Genomic DNA, 16,827 nt, shown 5'->3' with positions numbered 1-16,827 from the left:
ACAACACTCAAGCTTGCGTCAGTCACCCCCATCCTCAAGAAACTTGGTCTGAACCCGGACAATATGTCCAACTTCCGACCCATATCCAATCTCCCCTTCCTATCAAAAATCCTGGAACGTGTTGTCGCTGCCCAAATCAAAAACCAACCTCTCCTCCAATAACCTGTTTGAAACATTTCAATCTGGATTCCGCTCACAGCACAGCACTGAAACAGCCCTCCTCAAAGTCACCAATGACCTCCTCCTCTCCTCTGACTCTGGCCACCTCACCATTCTTATCATGCTTGACCTCACTGCAGCCTTCAACACCATCAACCGCTCTATCCTCCTGTCCCGACTGGAAACCTACTGCAACATCAGTGGCACCGCACTCTCCTGGCTCCGTTCCTATCTCACCAACAGACAACCGTTCATACACATCAAAACCTGCCCCTCCTCCATTGCTCCTCTGTCACAAGGCGTCCCCCAAGGTTCGGTGCTTGGTCCTCTCCTTTTCATCCTTTACATCCTGCCACTCGGAAATATCATATGCCAAACATGGTCTTCGCTTCCACTGCTACACTGATGATTTCCAGATTTACATATTTACCAAATCCATCACCACAGCTATATCCTCCACCCTGACCAACTGTCTCACCAATATTCAAACCTGGATGCAAATCAACCCAGTTTAAAGTCCTCCTCCTCACCCACAAAGCCCTCCATAACCAGGCTCCTTCCTACCTCACAGACCTGCTCCACTGCCACAATCCACCCCCCCCCCCGCCCTGTAACCTCCGCTCCTCTGACGCAAACCTCCTCTCCCTACCACTCAGGACCATGCACCAAGCTTTTCACCACCTCTGGAACCTACCCATACACATCCGTGACTGTACTGACCTGGACACATTCAAAACACTAATCAAAACACACCTCTTCAGATTAGCTTTCCACACACAATAGTCTTACATTTCTCACCTGATAGTTATTGGTTTCATTGTTTTTAATTGCTTCTAATATGCTTGTTTTATGTGTAGGTTTTATTGCTTGTCTGTTTTTAATGTGATATATGTGCTGGTTTTTACTGTAAAGTGTCTTTGAGTACCATGAAAAGCGCTATATATATTAAAAAAAAAAGCCTAGCTGCACATAGCTTTCAGAGGGCAGTGCTTGTCAAGTTTCACTAACAGGAACTGTGTGAAAAATGTCCCATTAGTAAAGACAGATGCTGCTCCTCATTGGGTTTACAGGTGGTAACCTACTTAAATTAAGGTACTGTATATCAATATTAGTTTGGCCTATGCCAGGCAGATCTCGTACTGTCCTGGAGGCAAGTCTGTAGGCCGTATAAAAAACGTACGGCAGGCAGATAAATTAGATGCCTTTTGGTTAGTCCTCACTCAGGTTATAATAATATGGTGAAATGTTTCAACAAGATGTGGCAGCAAACAACTCTGTTAATTTAGATTTTGGGATTAATATTTCTCACTGACAGTTCTAACACATTGTGACCAGAATGGTGTTAAAGACATTACGTTTTTTTTTTTATTTAAAGCCTTTCGTCATTTTAGACTTTTCAAGTATTTAATTTGATTAGAATTAGTGTTCCCAGGGCAATGATACCTACTTCTGTGCATGTTTTTGAGTAAGGATGACATTCTCTCTGGTAATCAAATGTCAGCTTTCCCTTGAACCCTTCCTCCCTTATTTCCTGTCAAAAAAACAAACCAACAGAAAGCAGTAGCAATATACAGTGCCTTGCGAAAGTATTCGGCCCCCTTGAACTTTTCGACCTTTTGCCACATTTCAGGCTTCAAACATAGAGATATAAAACTGTATTTTTTTGTGAAGAATCAACAACAAGTGGGACACAATCATGAAGTGGAACGAAATTTATTGGATATTTCAAACTTTTTTAACAAATAAAAAACTGAAAAATTGGGCGTGCAAAATTATTCAGCCCCCTTCAGTTAATACTTTGTAGCGCCACCCTTTTGCTGCGATTACAGCTGTAAGTCGGCAGGGTATGTCTCTATCAGTTTTGCACATCGAGAGCTGACATTTTTGCCCATTCCTCCTTGGCAAAACAGCTCGAGCTCAGTGAGGTTGGATGGAGAGCGTTTGTGAACAGCAGTTTTCAGTTCTTTCCACAGATTCTCGATTGGATTCAGGTCTGGACTTTGACTTGGCCATTCTAACACCTGGATATGTTTATTTGTGAACCATTCCATTGTAGATTTTTGCTTTATGTTTTGGATCATTGTCTTGTTGGAAGACAAATCTCCATCCCAGTCTCAGGTCTTTTGCAGACTCCATCAGGTTTTCTTCCGAGAATGGTCCTGTATTTGGCTCCATCCATCTTCCCATCAATTTTAACCATCTTCCCTGTCCCTGCTGAAGAAAAGCAGGCCCAAACCATGATGCTGCCACCACCATGTTTGACGAGTGGGGATGGTGTGTTCAGGGTGATGAGCTGTGTTGCTTTTACGCCAAACATAACGTTTTGCATTGTTGCCAAAAGGTTCGATTTTGGTTTCATCTCGACCACAGCACCTTCTTCCACATGTTTGGTGTGTCTCCCCAGGTGGCTTTTGGCAAACTTTAAACGACACTTTTTATGGATATCTTTAAGAAATGGCTTTCTTCTTGCCACTCTTCCATAAAGGCCAGATTTGTGCAGTATACGACTGATTGTTGTCCTATGGACAGAGTCTCCCACCTCAGCTGTAGATCTCTGCAGTTCATCCAGAGTGATCATGGGCCTCTTGGCTGCATCTCTGATCAGTCTTCTCATTGTATGAGCTGAAAGTTTAGAGGGACGGCCGGGTCTTCGTAGATTTGCAGTGGTCTGATACTCCTTCCATTTCAATATTATCGCTTGCACAGTGCTCCTTGGGATGTTTAAAGCTTGGGAAATATTTTTGTATCAAAATCCGGCTTTAAACTTCTCCACAACAGTATCGCGGACCAGCCTGGTGTGTTCCTTGTTCTTCATGATGCTCTCTGCGCTTTAAACGGACCTCTGAGACTATCACAGAGCAGGTGCATTTATACGGAGACTTGATTACACACAGCTGGATTCTATTTATCATCATTAGTCATTTAGGTCAACATTGGATCATTCAGAGATCCTCACTGAACTTCTGGAGAGAGTTTGCTGCACTGAAAGTAAAGGGGCTGAATAATTTTGCACGTCCAATTTTTCAGTTTTTTATTTGTTAAAAAAGTTTGAAATATCCAATAAATTTCGTTCCACTTCATGATTGTGTCCCACTTGTTGTTGATTCTTAACAAAAAATTACAGTTTTATATCTTTATGTTTGAAGCCTGAAATGTGGCAAAAGGTCGAAAAGTTCAAGGGGGCCGAATACTTTCGCAAGGCACTGTAGCTCCTAAACATTCTAGACAGTTTTTGACAATTTGCAACACTTAACATACATTGTCCCACTCTGTGCTGGTTTATGTGACACAGCTCTCTTATCATTAAAATGCTACCAACACGCATCTTGATTTCTTCTTCAATCCCAATGACTCTGGCTTTTTTGACCAAATTGCCCCAGGAACTAAAAGTCCCTTTTTGCAAATTCATGTTTGCTTTTCAACCACATCTGAAGAACCATAAAGATTACATAAATTAAATGAAGCTGCCCTTTTTTCATCTGTTATCAGCCTAAGACACACTTTGTTGGCATGCAACAAAAATACACTGTTGTATGATAATGATGTGTGCATAGCTGTCTCCAAAGTAACTCCTTGATCTCAGTCAGGATTTTGGCTATAGAACTGTCAAAATCAGAAACTCACACCCCTAGTCCTAATAGTGACACTAACCCCAGTTTGTGTACTTAGTTTTGTGGTTAAGCCTCAAGTAAAGCATGTGAAGTGAACATCTCTGTTTATATTGCCCCGGGCCGCTGATGGGGAGGTGGGGGAACACCGGGTCAGTTGTCTTGGGCCTTGGGTCAAGAGAGGTCCCAAAAGGGCTCTAACCTTTAAATAATTTGCTGGGGGGGAGGGAGGCCTTTGGAGATCATCTTGTCATGGGCACGAGCAAGACACGTGGCAGCCCTGATATTCCCTGTTGTATTCCAATTTAACTCTGATTTGTTGTTTTTTAGAAAGGAAGCATTGGAAGACCAAACTCTGTGACTATGCTTGTATCCATAGTGGTCTCTGGTACAATAATATTTTACATCTATTTAAATGTCCACTTATTATCATGGTTCCTTTTTAAGCGATCAGCGGTGTACAGTACCTTCTAGTCATTGTGTTAGTGCTCCATTCTACTGTAGAGTACACGGTGTCTAAAGTAGTGAAAGCAGGTGATGGAAATATTCATTTAACAGCAGAGAAGAAGCTCTCTTTGTGAAGATGGCTCAGAGGCAGACAGGAAATTAGTTATTTTCCCCGCACATTCATCAAAATAAAAATAGTCTGATGAGTATCCCAAGTGACTCCCACATCTATTGAAGCCACAGCTGCATGTGCCGTGCACTTAGTATTAACTCTCCAAAGAATTTCAGGTGTTTTTGAGCACATTTTTCTTCTTCTTTTTCCTCATTTCAAAGCCATTGTCCTGTGTTTTATCCCATAATAATTAGCATATTTAAAATAATAAAATGCCCCATTTTAATTTTATAAAATCCACCTGTTACTCTCCTAAATGCATTGTATTTAATTTTTAAACATAACAAATTGAGAATAGAAAAGACAGTGCAGCTGTGGTGTGGACAACTTTGTTGCACCTTGAGGAGATAATTGTTTCTTTTTCACAGTGAATGGCTTCCAAATGGCTGAATGGAAAGCCTGTCAGCCGATGACGGCTTTTCTACAGGTGTAACCTATACAGTACACCATTTTTAATTTGTTCACTTTTTTCTACAGGCTGTAGTTATTTCAGTGCCACATACACTGCTAATGATATTCCGAGGATTTGATTGACATGCAATGTAAAGGTGAATATCAGCCTTGTAGGTGGCGTGCTGCAAAAAATTAGCTTTTTTTTTTTTTATTTATTTTTTTTATTTTACTAATGCTTAGGCCTAAGCTGGCTGACTGTGAGTTCGCTCAGCTACTCACAACACACTTGCAGATTGTAGTAATAATCACTGACCACGCTTAATGGTATTAAGACAAAATACTGTAGGCAAAGTTGAGCAACTCACTACAGAGTCGGATGAATGTGTCAAAGCTGGAAAGTATCTCACTTGTGTTACTCCATGTTGTCTTAATCATGCCTGCTCCGTCCCGTCTGCAGTGTTGAGGGTCCTCCTTGTTTCTCTGTGTTCCAAGAATGTGTTATGGGAGTATAGTCCCACGGTTCTCTACATCAAAGTGACTGGTGTAGAGATGGGATGTGTCAGTTCTCATGCATCTCCGTTAGAAGCCTGATACAAGAGTCCAGTTATTGAATTGTGTTCTCCCTTTGGCAACCTGACATTATGTAGCTGTAAGGGCACAGTGCCAAATTATGAGGTCAAAAATCCTGATTATCTTACTTTTTCTGTATCCTTGACCTTCATTTAGGACATTCAGTGTATGTGCACAGGTGTTTGTTTCAATGTAACCACTATGGCCTGCTTCAGTAAGGCAGTGGACATATGGACACTGTGTGACTAATGCTTTGAAAGGGACACTTGGGATCTGTTTTATTGCTTCATTTGGCACACCGCAGTCCCACTTCCCATTACGGTTGCCATGTGATTTATGTTGTGTTCTTTGGAGAGTGAGAGAGAGAGGAGCCGGGAATGAAAGAGCCGTGATAGCGATGTTTACCTTGATCCTGGCTGCCTTTTATTTCATCCTGGACATTGACAGTGGGGAGAATGGGTTAAAAGCCCTGTTAGGCCCCATGTTTTCCTGTACATGAAAGCTGTTTCTTTGATCATCTAAAGAATGAGAGGGTTATTGACATTGTAGTGTCTAGCCTTAAAGACTGACAGCACCTTGGACTTTTCATCCTCACTGTCTCTGATCAGTCACACCATCAGACTTCACCACACCTTCCAGCTACAGACAACAAACCGCTACTTGATTGATAACATACTACAGGCAGACACATTGTAGTTCTGTAGCATAAATCGCCACCTCACAGCGGTTTGTCTAACAAGAACATAAGCAATAATCATAATGTCACCAGGACGTCTTTGTTTCCTTTTGCAGTCTATCTAAATCTAAAATAGTAGGTGTCCTTTGCTCTGCTGTGTTATTTAGCAGCGCAGAGATAACCTTTGCACCAGCATCCTACTTTCATGTTTAATTTGTAGCTATGCTTCCTGTCAGATGATTGCACCTGATTTATATTCAATCGTTTTTTTTCTTTTTGCATGCAAATGCACACCTTTCACAACCCAATGATATTGAACTAAGATATTCAACTGCTGAATTTGTACAAAATTTGGAGTCACAGTCCAACTGCATTGCCACCTTGCTTTCTGTCAGTAATTGAAGTTGAAGGTAAAGATATGCAAACAATGTCAAAATTGGCATTTAAAAAAAATATATATATTTGTGCCAGAAAGTATTTTAACAAATAAAAGTGTGAAGTCTGGACTAAATACAAACACACATACCTTTTGTTGTTGTTTCTTATTAGGGGCAAATCAATATTTTTGAAATGGCACATGTTTTTCATTCATCTAATAAGTGGCAAAGGAAACTGATGTTACCTGTAAACATTTTGCCTGCTCTTATTGTACAATTTTAAAGTCAATTCCAGTATGCACATTATTCAGAGGCACAAACCTTTTTCTTTTTTTGCCTCTCCAATACATTACTGTATGTCTAATCTGTGTATGGCAAAGTGTGCAAAACAATCAAAAGAAGTACCCCTCATTTTTAAACAATAGAAGCTCGTAGACTTTTGGGGGCCAAAAACTGACATAGATATACATTTAGTATCTCCATTTCTTGCCCCAGTGAGCAATATTTTTCCTCCGCGTTCTTCATCAGAAACAAATACACATTAAAATGATACCTTCAGCAAATGATGGTGAACACATGATGCAGGAGTAAACACAGATGGAGTTGTGTAATGTGTAGTGATAATAATGTGGTGTACAGTACGTGTGATTATCTTTAACAAGTTGTGGCTTGCCTTTTCACCTCCTCCCTTTGGAAAACACTGCAAATACAAGGAACCAGCTGCATATTTAGCCAGTAAACAGGTAGTGTATCTCTCTGTTAATGGCTCATTTATATTAAGTGTAGCATTCTATTGGAAAATGTACTGCTCGAGCAACTCATTACCAATGAAAATGTCATCCAGGGGATGCCATTCTCCCTGTACCACCTGCATTTTCTAAGCCAGTAACAACAGCAACAGATTAATAGCAGCTGATTGGGAGATGCATGGAATTACTTGTCCTTTCCCCTCTCTCTACCCCCTCTCTTCTTTCTTCTCTGTATGTGTCTAATTAAAAACTGGAGGTTGGGCTACACAATTTATGGCTAATGCTTGCTGTGGATAGGGCAGCAGGAGCTCTAGGAACGTGTTCATGATGGATGTCAGTCTGTGCAGAACATGTGGGACTCCCACCCCCAGATCACTCCTCATGAAAATGATCTACATGCAAACTGTGCTAACACTACTGTGAAGGACAAATGCATCTCTTGAAACATTTGTCATTTTGAGGCCGCACATCATTTATCAGAGTCCATTTTGCCTCCTTAACTACCAGCCTTTCCAATGTATTCGTGGTAGCATTCAATACTTGTTTGAAGCGGTCGATGCAAACAGAAATTCATTTTTTGGCGTGAATGTCTCTTTAAAAGATGGATGTGCCCCGAAGAATGATGATAAGAGAATGCCTAAGCTTTGTGTTTTGCTGGTAATTCTCAGGAGCAAAAATGGATTATTATCCTGGCAGTATGAGCGCAGGTGGATCTCTTTGCAGGGCTGCAGCATGTGTGCGTTCTTGCATAGGAGGTCAAAGATGTGATTACACTGACTCATAAAAGACTATGGCTCAGACAGGCAAATCAGCAAATAGATGGCGTTTGAAGGTGTTTAGTAACACAAGGTCAGGCTTTGTTATGGATCACATTCAGTAACAGTGGGTCTGTCACCGAGCATCCTGTAGGCTCTCCAGTGTAACCAACACTGCTCTGCCATCTACCCAACAGTAATAGTCAGCGATCAGTTGCTCCATAGATTCCTTATTTACAACCTACATCCAGTAGCTTCATCTGAACGTTTCCATCCTTGATGACAACCATCCTTACACACTCATGAACACAACCTCTGGAAAGCACATGGTTTCTTTTTTTTCTCCCAGCATGCTTATAAAAAAGGGGCCCTGCTGCAAAGAGCAAAGCTGATATGAATGGTAAATCAGCCCTTGATGCAGAGTATTGATTGTTTAGCAATGCCATGTTTTCCTTTTTAATCACTCTGCACAGCTTTCATGACAGCATGCTTAGTGTTCCTGAATACCATCAATTGCAGGAAAACCGTCACAGGTCATACTCGAACCCTGGACCTTCTGCATCGAGGAACAAACCTTTATATATGTGTGCCTACTCTACCGACCACAATAAAATGATCATTTCAGAACTAGTTTAGTTTCACAGTTTTTTTTTGCGACTGAAGTGAACAACATTGCAGAAGGTTACATACATTAGATTGTATGCAGAAAATAACTGAAATGTACATTATTACACAATACATTAGTTTCCTTTTTAAAAATACGTCCATGGAAACAAAGAAGATGTTTTTCAAAGGGTACATAAATCCCCAAATGCATCATTATCAAACACCGAATGCATTAGTTGGCCATGAAAATCCCCCTCCTGCCTGACTCTATGAGTAATGCTGTGTGTTACTGTAGTTTTGATGCAGGTCAGTTTGAAGTTACCTTTCTTAGCTGGTGGGATGGGTCAGACCGATCACTTTATCAGGGCGAGTAGGAGTCAGGGCCACGTACAACAACTTGTCATCAGAAGACATGGGCAGGCTGAAGAGCTGATTGAAACTCACAGGAGCATGGTACTCCAACGGAACTGTACTCCATTGAACTTGTTATGCACCTATAGCCACAGCGACCCCACACTCCATTTTCTGTCATTCTTTGACTGTAAAAGCCTGCCCCGCAGCAAGCTCTCATCCTGCACATCTTGTGTGTGTACACACAAATAATTGACTTAATTTCAGATGTTCTGTTGGTTGACCTCAAAGAGAGAATGACACATGGCTGAAAAAAAAATGCTTTTTTAAATTTGTTCTAGTGATGTCAACCACTGGGAAGGCTTCAGTCTCTCTGCCTGTCACATCCCTTTATTTCCTCCCATTTAGAAAATCATTGAGGCCAGACAGTGAGTGGCATTGCTACTTTTCCTTTGTAGCAGAAGGAATGAATTGTGTTTAGTAGGATGATGAAAACCAGCAGTGATTTGTGAGGTTTGTGGTGGTGTCAAAGCACACATGTATATAATCAATCGGGGAGATGTTGGTCTGAGGAGGTGGATTTAACATTGTGATGTAATGCTAATTAGTAGGCCACCAGGAATGCATGGTAATTATAGTCAGAACTTGAAGTATTTTTTTTTTTAAATTGATTTAAAACAAAACTTTATTTTCATCACTTCACTTTCATCACGGATTGTCAGAGAGCAGATAGAGGGCCTTTGAGTGATGCAGCTCTTTATCTTAGAACAGTGTCAAGACACTCTGCTACACTACCTCTTTCTCTTGCGTGTGCCCTTCATTATCTTAAAAAAAGACAGCATTTGCAGTCCAAATACCGCTGATCCATGCTGATGACTGTTACTGGATTATCATTGTTAGCATCAGACATCTGTGCAAAAAGATAAATGAGGAGAAACCCAAAACGGGAAACAAATGCACACTATGTGATGAAATATCCATAGCTCCATCACTCACACAAAGACCCAACTGCAAAGAGTAAATGCATGGCAAACATGCATCAGTTTTTCATTATAAGAAACTCAAAATTACATAATTTGTACTAGATTATTCAACACAGGTCAAAACTTTTTTTTGTTGCATTCTTTTATTTACTTCAGCAATCAGTTTAAAAGAATAGTTTGACATTTTGATAAACACACTGATACTTTCTGACAGAGCCAGGCAAGCTATTATCCCCGGTTTCCAGTCTTCATGATAAGCCAATTAATTGAGAAAATAATCTGCAGATGAATCAATAATAAAAATAATGAGCTAAGCTAACAGGTTGCTGCCTAAGCATTATTTCCAGAATGTTAAACTATTCATTTAAAATAATAAACTGAACAACTTACTGTAAGATTTCAGAATATGTAGTGTTTGACTTTAAGAGCCAGTTCAACAAGTGATATCAACAAAATTTAAAAAAAGAGTGCTGGCCTTTTTTTTTTTTTTTAAAGATCCAAATAGATTGCAGATAACCGTAGAAGAACTAAAGAGGCAAAAAGAAAACAAGCACTTAATTTGCTTTTGAGGCCAAATGTATGATTTGTATTTAGCTGTTTTTGTATCCAAGGCAACATGTTGGATTAGTTGGTTAGCTTTGCCTCTTCACAGCAGGGTAGTTCCTGTGTTTGATCCTGGGCCCCTTCTGTTCTTATGGAGTCTGATCGGTCTCCCTGTGCTTGCACGTTTCTCCTGTTGGTTTTGGCGTTTCCGTTTCCCTATATGTTACAAAGACAAGTCAAGGGGATTGGAGACTCCTAAAATAGTCTTTTCTTGTGCCTACACCTGCGATGGACTGTCAATCTTATGAAGCATTATCACTACCTTCAGCCCAATGTACCAATGCATGCTGGGATAGGCTCCAGCTACCCATGACCTTGAGGAGGAATATGCAAGTATGCAAAGTACATTTTTCCAGCCACTAACTAAACATTGTTTTAACCTCCTTATTTTATTACAAGCTAGTTTGCATAGCCAAAGTATCAAGAGCATTTGTAGCATTTATACCACTCTATATATAATAAAAGATTCTCATTATTATGAGAAATGTTGTTTACTGTGATAGTTTTAAATTCTGCACCACTTGCAGAGTGTTCACAGTATTGGTTTGATTGCTTATCTGAATAGTTATAGCAGCCTACATTTAAATTATTGATGGTGTTTTGTGCTTTGTCTCATTAGCATCTCATTCTGTTGATAAGTTCATTGTTTTCCTGTTAAAGAGACATTTTTACTCAGAGATGACAAGCTTCTTTATGCTTGTGGAATCATATGTGTGAACATGTTTGATTCAATCAGAGTCATTTGTTCCTCTCCGGTATATTAGCATAAGTGTGCTTTCATAGGACCTGCATCTTGCTGTGTGCTGTGTGTCGGTTTGTCTTTCACTTCACATGCTTACATTAGCTCAACATGGTGTACATACATCCATCAAATTAATTTAAAATGTTTATGTAGATGATAAAACACCCATAATGTTGTACTGAGGCCTCTGTGGTTTTTATTTTTTTATTGTTGCCTATAAATTCCATCTTGTTTGCTTGTTAAACCCATTTTAATTTCTAGTAAAGAAGTCAGGATGGGCTTTATAAATGCTGCAAAACCGTCTTTCTCCTCCAGAGCAGTTCGGCTTTTTGCTCATATATTTTTATTTGTTTACGATACTGGATTTGACTGAAGTCAACTCTAAGTCTGTTTTTAACATTTATAAAAAAAAAGGCTATCTGCGACATTTCACATATCTCATATTGATAAAAAAAAAAAAATGACGTTAATTATGCAGTAGTAAAGAATTAACCAGTATGAGATCATATCTGCAGTGTATTGCTCTAAAATGAAGAAGTAAATTAACACGAACATTTAGAGTGTACAGAATTTATTAGTGACACATTTGACCTTTTAATCCTTGACAAAATATTTGCCCCCCTGTTGAATATTTCATTTCATTTGTACAGAGTCATAATTGATACGCAGAAAAGATTTTTGATTTTCATTATCATACTGGACATCTTTGAATGACAGGTGAAGTGTGATAAAGCAAGGTCAAAATGACACCAAATGTTTTTTCTTTTCTTTTTTTAATACTGCATTATAAATATGACAGCACCTTTTGTTCTTTGTTCTGCACAAACTCACACTCGCATTACCGCAGGAAACTGGCCTTTCCAGTGAAGCATGGCTGCAGCTTACATGTCATTTACGTCTCATCAGTGCTGTTCCTGGTGAGGGATGATACTTGATATTCAGAGGGTAGCTTTGTCTCCTCAAATTAATCAGCTGCTCCTGTTTTCTTGTGCATAGGAGAGAATCACCAGGGAGATCTAGACATTGTTGGTGTAATGTACAATACTATAACAAAGGCAAGCTGTAAAACACAACCTGGAAACGTGCGTTTAAGATATTTTCAGATGTGGGCTTTTGTGATCAGGTGGATGTGAAGTAGCATAAATTATGGAAAATCCAGGATATGTGGGGCTGATTAAGGAGCCCTGTAGTACTAGAATATCTGTGGCATGATTTGGACAATGGGCAGAACAACAGTAGTCTGAGAGTCATTAGAGAAAATGGCAGAGACTATGATTACAGCTCTGGTTTATACATTAGTATGGACTTCATGTAAAGATTGTGGAAGGATAAATGGAAATGTGTTTCTAAGACACTGAAGATTGGCTTACTGCTTCATTAGACAGTTTTTGTCACCAGCTGTGTGTGTGTGTGTGTGTGTGTGTGTGTGTGTGTGTGTGTGTGTGTGTGTGTGTGTGTGTGTGTGTGTGTGTGTGTGTGTGTGTGTGTGTGTGTGTGTGTGTGTGTGTGTGTGTGTGTGTGTGTGTGTGTGTGTGTGTGTGTGACAATATATATTTATTCTGAATGCAAAATGACGAAATCATCATGTTGATGTTCGAGGAACTGTGTTCCGCTGTTATACGTTCAACAAAACTTTTTAAGCGTGTACAACCACTTCAAAAAATTCATTATTAGTGATTAATTAGTGATTATTAGTGATTAGTATAAATGATTACAGAGTATTATTATATCTAGGGCTGCAACTCCAGATTATTGTTGATTATTTAATTGTACATTAACTTTTTTTTCAGTAAAATGTCAGAAAACTGGAAAATGCCTCACATTATCCCAGAGGCCAAGGGGATGGCTTCAGATTGCTTGTTTTGACTGAACAGCAGTCCAAAACCAACAATATTTCATTCACAATAATATAAAACAGAGAAACGCAGCACATCGTAATATTCAAGAAGCTTAAGGCAGCAAATCTTTGGCATTTTTGCTTGATAAACAATTGAAAATAGTTTTAAAATAAAAATAATTTTCTGTTGATTGATTCATCGTACCGTCACAATACAGTACCTCTTAATGTCAATAAACAATACAATTAAATTATTAGCCAGTGTAATTTGTAGTAATAGTGGCCAACATGTCTTCACAAAGGAGTCATACTATTGTACACATTGAGATGTCAGCGGTTGAAATCAGGTATTGTTTTGACGGTAATTCAGATGTGTGTCAGAGAGACGCTAAGTCTCAGTGGGGTGTGGGGCATGAGTGCTTTTTTCCCCTCCCCTTCTTTTCTTCTCTTGCATCTCTAAGCGTTGACTGGATTGTGTTTGACAGATATGGAGTTTGGAGAGCGGCTGGCCTCCCCATCATCAGCCCCGTCCTCCCTTCACATGGCCTCCTCTTCAGCCAGCTCCTCCCCTGCTCCACCCCAAACACCCTCCACAAAGTGCAGCCCAGCCCCTAGCCCTGCAGCCAGCTCTCCTGTCACCACCTGTGGTACGTGTATATATATATATATATATATATACATACATACATACATACACATACACACACATACACATACACATACATACATACACATACATACATACACACACACACACACACACACACACACACACACACACACACACACACACACACACACACACACACACACAAACACACACACACATCAAATATGATTTAATTGTTGTGATATGTTGTTTAGTTTCAAGTCATTATATGTTATCATTTGGATTGATTCATTATTTTAAGTGGGTTAAGGCTTGAGTGTGCAGTGCTTCAAACAACATTAATAGTCAAAAACAAAACTGCTTTAAATTCACAAGCTATTAATAAATGTAAATAATGCACCATTCTGACTGACTTTATAATCAGTATACACTTCATAACCAACCTTCCACACAAACTTTTTTTTTTTTTTTTTTTTAATTAAGAAGAGACAAAATCCATTTGGAGGAGACTTCCAACAAAATTTAGTTGAAAACACGGAATTAAAATTTAGCAAAAATGAGGGGGCTTAAGACACCTTCTACCAGTCTTAACATGTTACAGACAATTTTGATAGGAATGGAAAGGCTGTTGAATTAATGAATGCCCACAATTAAAAAGCTTTGTACGCCCTTGTGAATGTCTTTTGACAACCTTTAGCTCCAGTTTATCCTGTGTGATTTGACGTGTCTGTCAGCCGCACAGTGTGCATGCAGCCGCCAACATCCTCTTGTTTTCTCTGAATACTAATTGTGGTCAAAGCCATTATGCATTGAGAAGCGGTGATGCATAAGCTGTCAGATTACCCCTGACCACAAAATAATGTGCAAATTTACATACTGTGGTTTGTGATTATTTTTTTTCTTCATGATAAGATGCCCCAAAACGAAGTTTTTTTTTTTGTTTTTTTTGTCGTGCTATCACAATGAAGAACACATTAGAGACATTCTCATAAATTATTCATTTTCAGACCCCCACACCAAACGTGCAGAGAAATTTCCCAGAGCATTTATTTTGGACTGAACACTAAATGCTGAAAGCACATTGGCACCTCTGTAGTCACATCGCTCTTATGATTATCGAGTAAATTGAGTTCTTTTAAGAGATTTCTTATCCCCTGTGGGAAGTACAAGAAAGATACCACACAACCAACAATGGTAACACCTCTGAATAGGATTATACTAAAGCTTTCATACCCTTAAAAGCGTTATACTTGCTGAAACTAGGTGTAAACTAAGAAACATGTTTATGCAGCACTGCCTAGTGAATTTAACACAGTAAGAACAAATTTCAGATTTTATATTTGCATCTGAGAAAAGTCATGACCGGGTTATTTTGAAGATGTTGGTGAAAGAGTTTACTGTTCCAGTACAGCAGGAGTGCATTATATAAAGTCAAGGTTAAACCTTAGCAGACTCTCAATAATGATAATAAAGCCTGTGGGGTTTTTAGGGTTTCTAGCTCCTCTTTTACGTCAGTTAAATTGTGCTAATGAATCAATCAATCAATCAATCAATCATTTTATTATTGTGTCAAGCCCAAACAGGCTTACAAGACACCATTATTTACAGCAAAGGACCAGATACCAGAATAGCAACATAAATAACATATATTAAACAAATAAACCTCCTTTTTGTTTTCCACAGGCTTTAGAGACAAAGCCAACTTAAACATTAAATATAAACGACGACTAATGGAGTAGTTGTCATCAGTACACCAAAATGTTTCTGGATTTTGAACAGACATTTCATGTAAGATGGGTGTTCTTTAACCTGACTCCGCCAGATGGATTGCTTCGCATTTGCTCGGCATATCCATCTGGGAACTTTCCGTTGGAGAACTTTTGGGAAGGGACGAAAATACTGGTTAGCGGATTGGATAAACCATCTGTCTATCACCACCTATGTTGGTAATAGACGGGCCAAATCAACCAATCAGATCAAACTCTTGCCGAAACCAGTCAGGAGAAGAGCAAAAACATATTTTCCTCCGAGAAAAGCCTCCAGTGCCGATTTTTGCTACGCTCCTCTCATCCGTGGAAGCTGCCATGTTGTTTAGACTGAACAATCTCTTCTTGTTGCGTCACACCTAAACCCGCCTCAAAACCAACGCTGGTTGGTCGGTCGTTTGGCAAACTGCTCCAAATCTTCTCTATGTCAAGATGCCAGACTGATCTGCGAGTGGAAAACTGGAGCTCGCGAGATCAGGACGGTCTCACGAGGCTACGTGTTCTTAACTCATCATAATAAGGACAATACAAAAGAAAATGGGATTCATTCTCAACTTCTCCTAATTCACATAGTTCGCACAACTTTTGATCTTCTTGGATCTTTTTAAATCTCCCCACTTAAAGGGCAAGGATTCCTGTTCTCAACTGAGCCACTAACGACCTCGGACTCCTCGATAAGTTTGCTGTAAGATAAAGTTCAGGACCATAATAATGTTTGATTTGAATATAAGTTCGTAATTTTGGTTTTGACAAAATGTCTTTTGACCATTTTTCTTCAAATCTTACAAGTAACTTACGTTAAATTATTACCAGATATATATTGTAATTCGACTTCTTCAAAAGTAGTATGGATCTCAGTAGTCCACAGAGAATTGTGTACATTAGCCCAGAGAAACACCTTTTTATTAGTTCTGTTATCTGACATATTAAGCACTTATTCCACTGCCTTATAATTTCACTTTCTTTTTGTTATTGAACTAGGAATACAACCCATATCACCTTGAACAGCCAAAATAGGTGCAAACTTATGAACTTCTAAAAAAAGCGAGCAGCTCTGTTCTGAATGGAGTCTGCTGTTTTAGATCCTTTTTAAAACCCCAAATCCCATACGCATAAGTTAACATGGGGGAGACACATGCATCATAAAGTTGTGAATAAGTAGAGTACCTAAGGTCTTTACATATTTTAAGTTTGTTAACAACCGACCCAAATGCTCTTCCAGCGTAATCGGCAAGGATTTTAATACCAGCTACATACACTAAAACTTCATCAAGAGTATTACTGACTTGTGCAAATACACTTAAATTCGGAGCAAATTTAACAAAAGCGCCCCTTCAGTTAATTTTCACTGAAGTTAGTAGGATTACGGTTAGGGTTTGATGTATAAACCGTTACAGACAAATATAACACTTATTGGCCAGAT

General features: G+C 39.2%; 1 protein-coding gene across 1 annotated transcript in view; it reads left to right on the top strand.

Moving 5' to 3' along the window:
• The window catches only part of LOC120570585 (bromodomain adjacent to zinc finger domain protein 2B-like), a 52,229-nt gene that overhangs the window by 13,633 nt on the left and 21,769 nt on the right, over positions 1-16,827 (top strand). The window contains 1 exon segment of the mRNA XM_039818982.1: positions 13,514-13,675. Within this exon segment, the coding sequence (XP_039674916.1) occupies positions 13,516-13,675 (160 nt within the window). The 5' untranslated portion in view covers positions 13,514-13,515.

Source organism: Perca fluviatilis, chromosome 12, assembly GCF_010015445.1.
Source record: "Perca fluviatilis chromosome 12, GENO_Pfluv_1.0, whole genome shotgun sequence".
Classification (NCBI taxonomy): domain Eukaryota; kingdom Metazoa; phylum Chordata; class Actinopteri; order Perciformes; family Percidae; genus Perca; species Perca fluviatilis.
The sequence above is the reverse complement of the archived record's forward strand: the minus strand, read 5'-3'. Positions and strand labels throughout refer to the sequence as shown.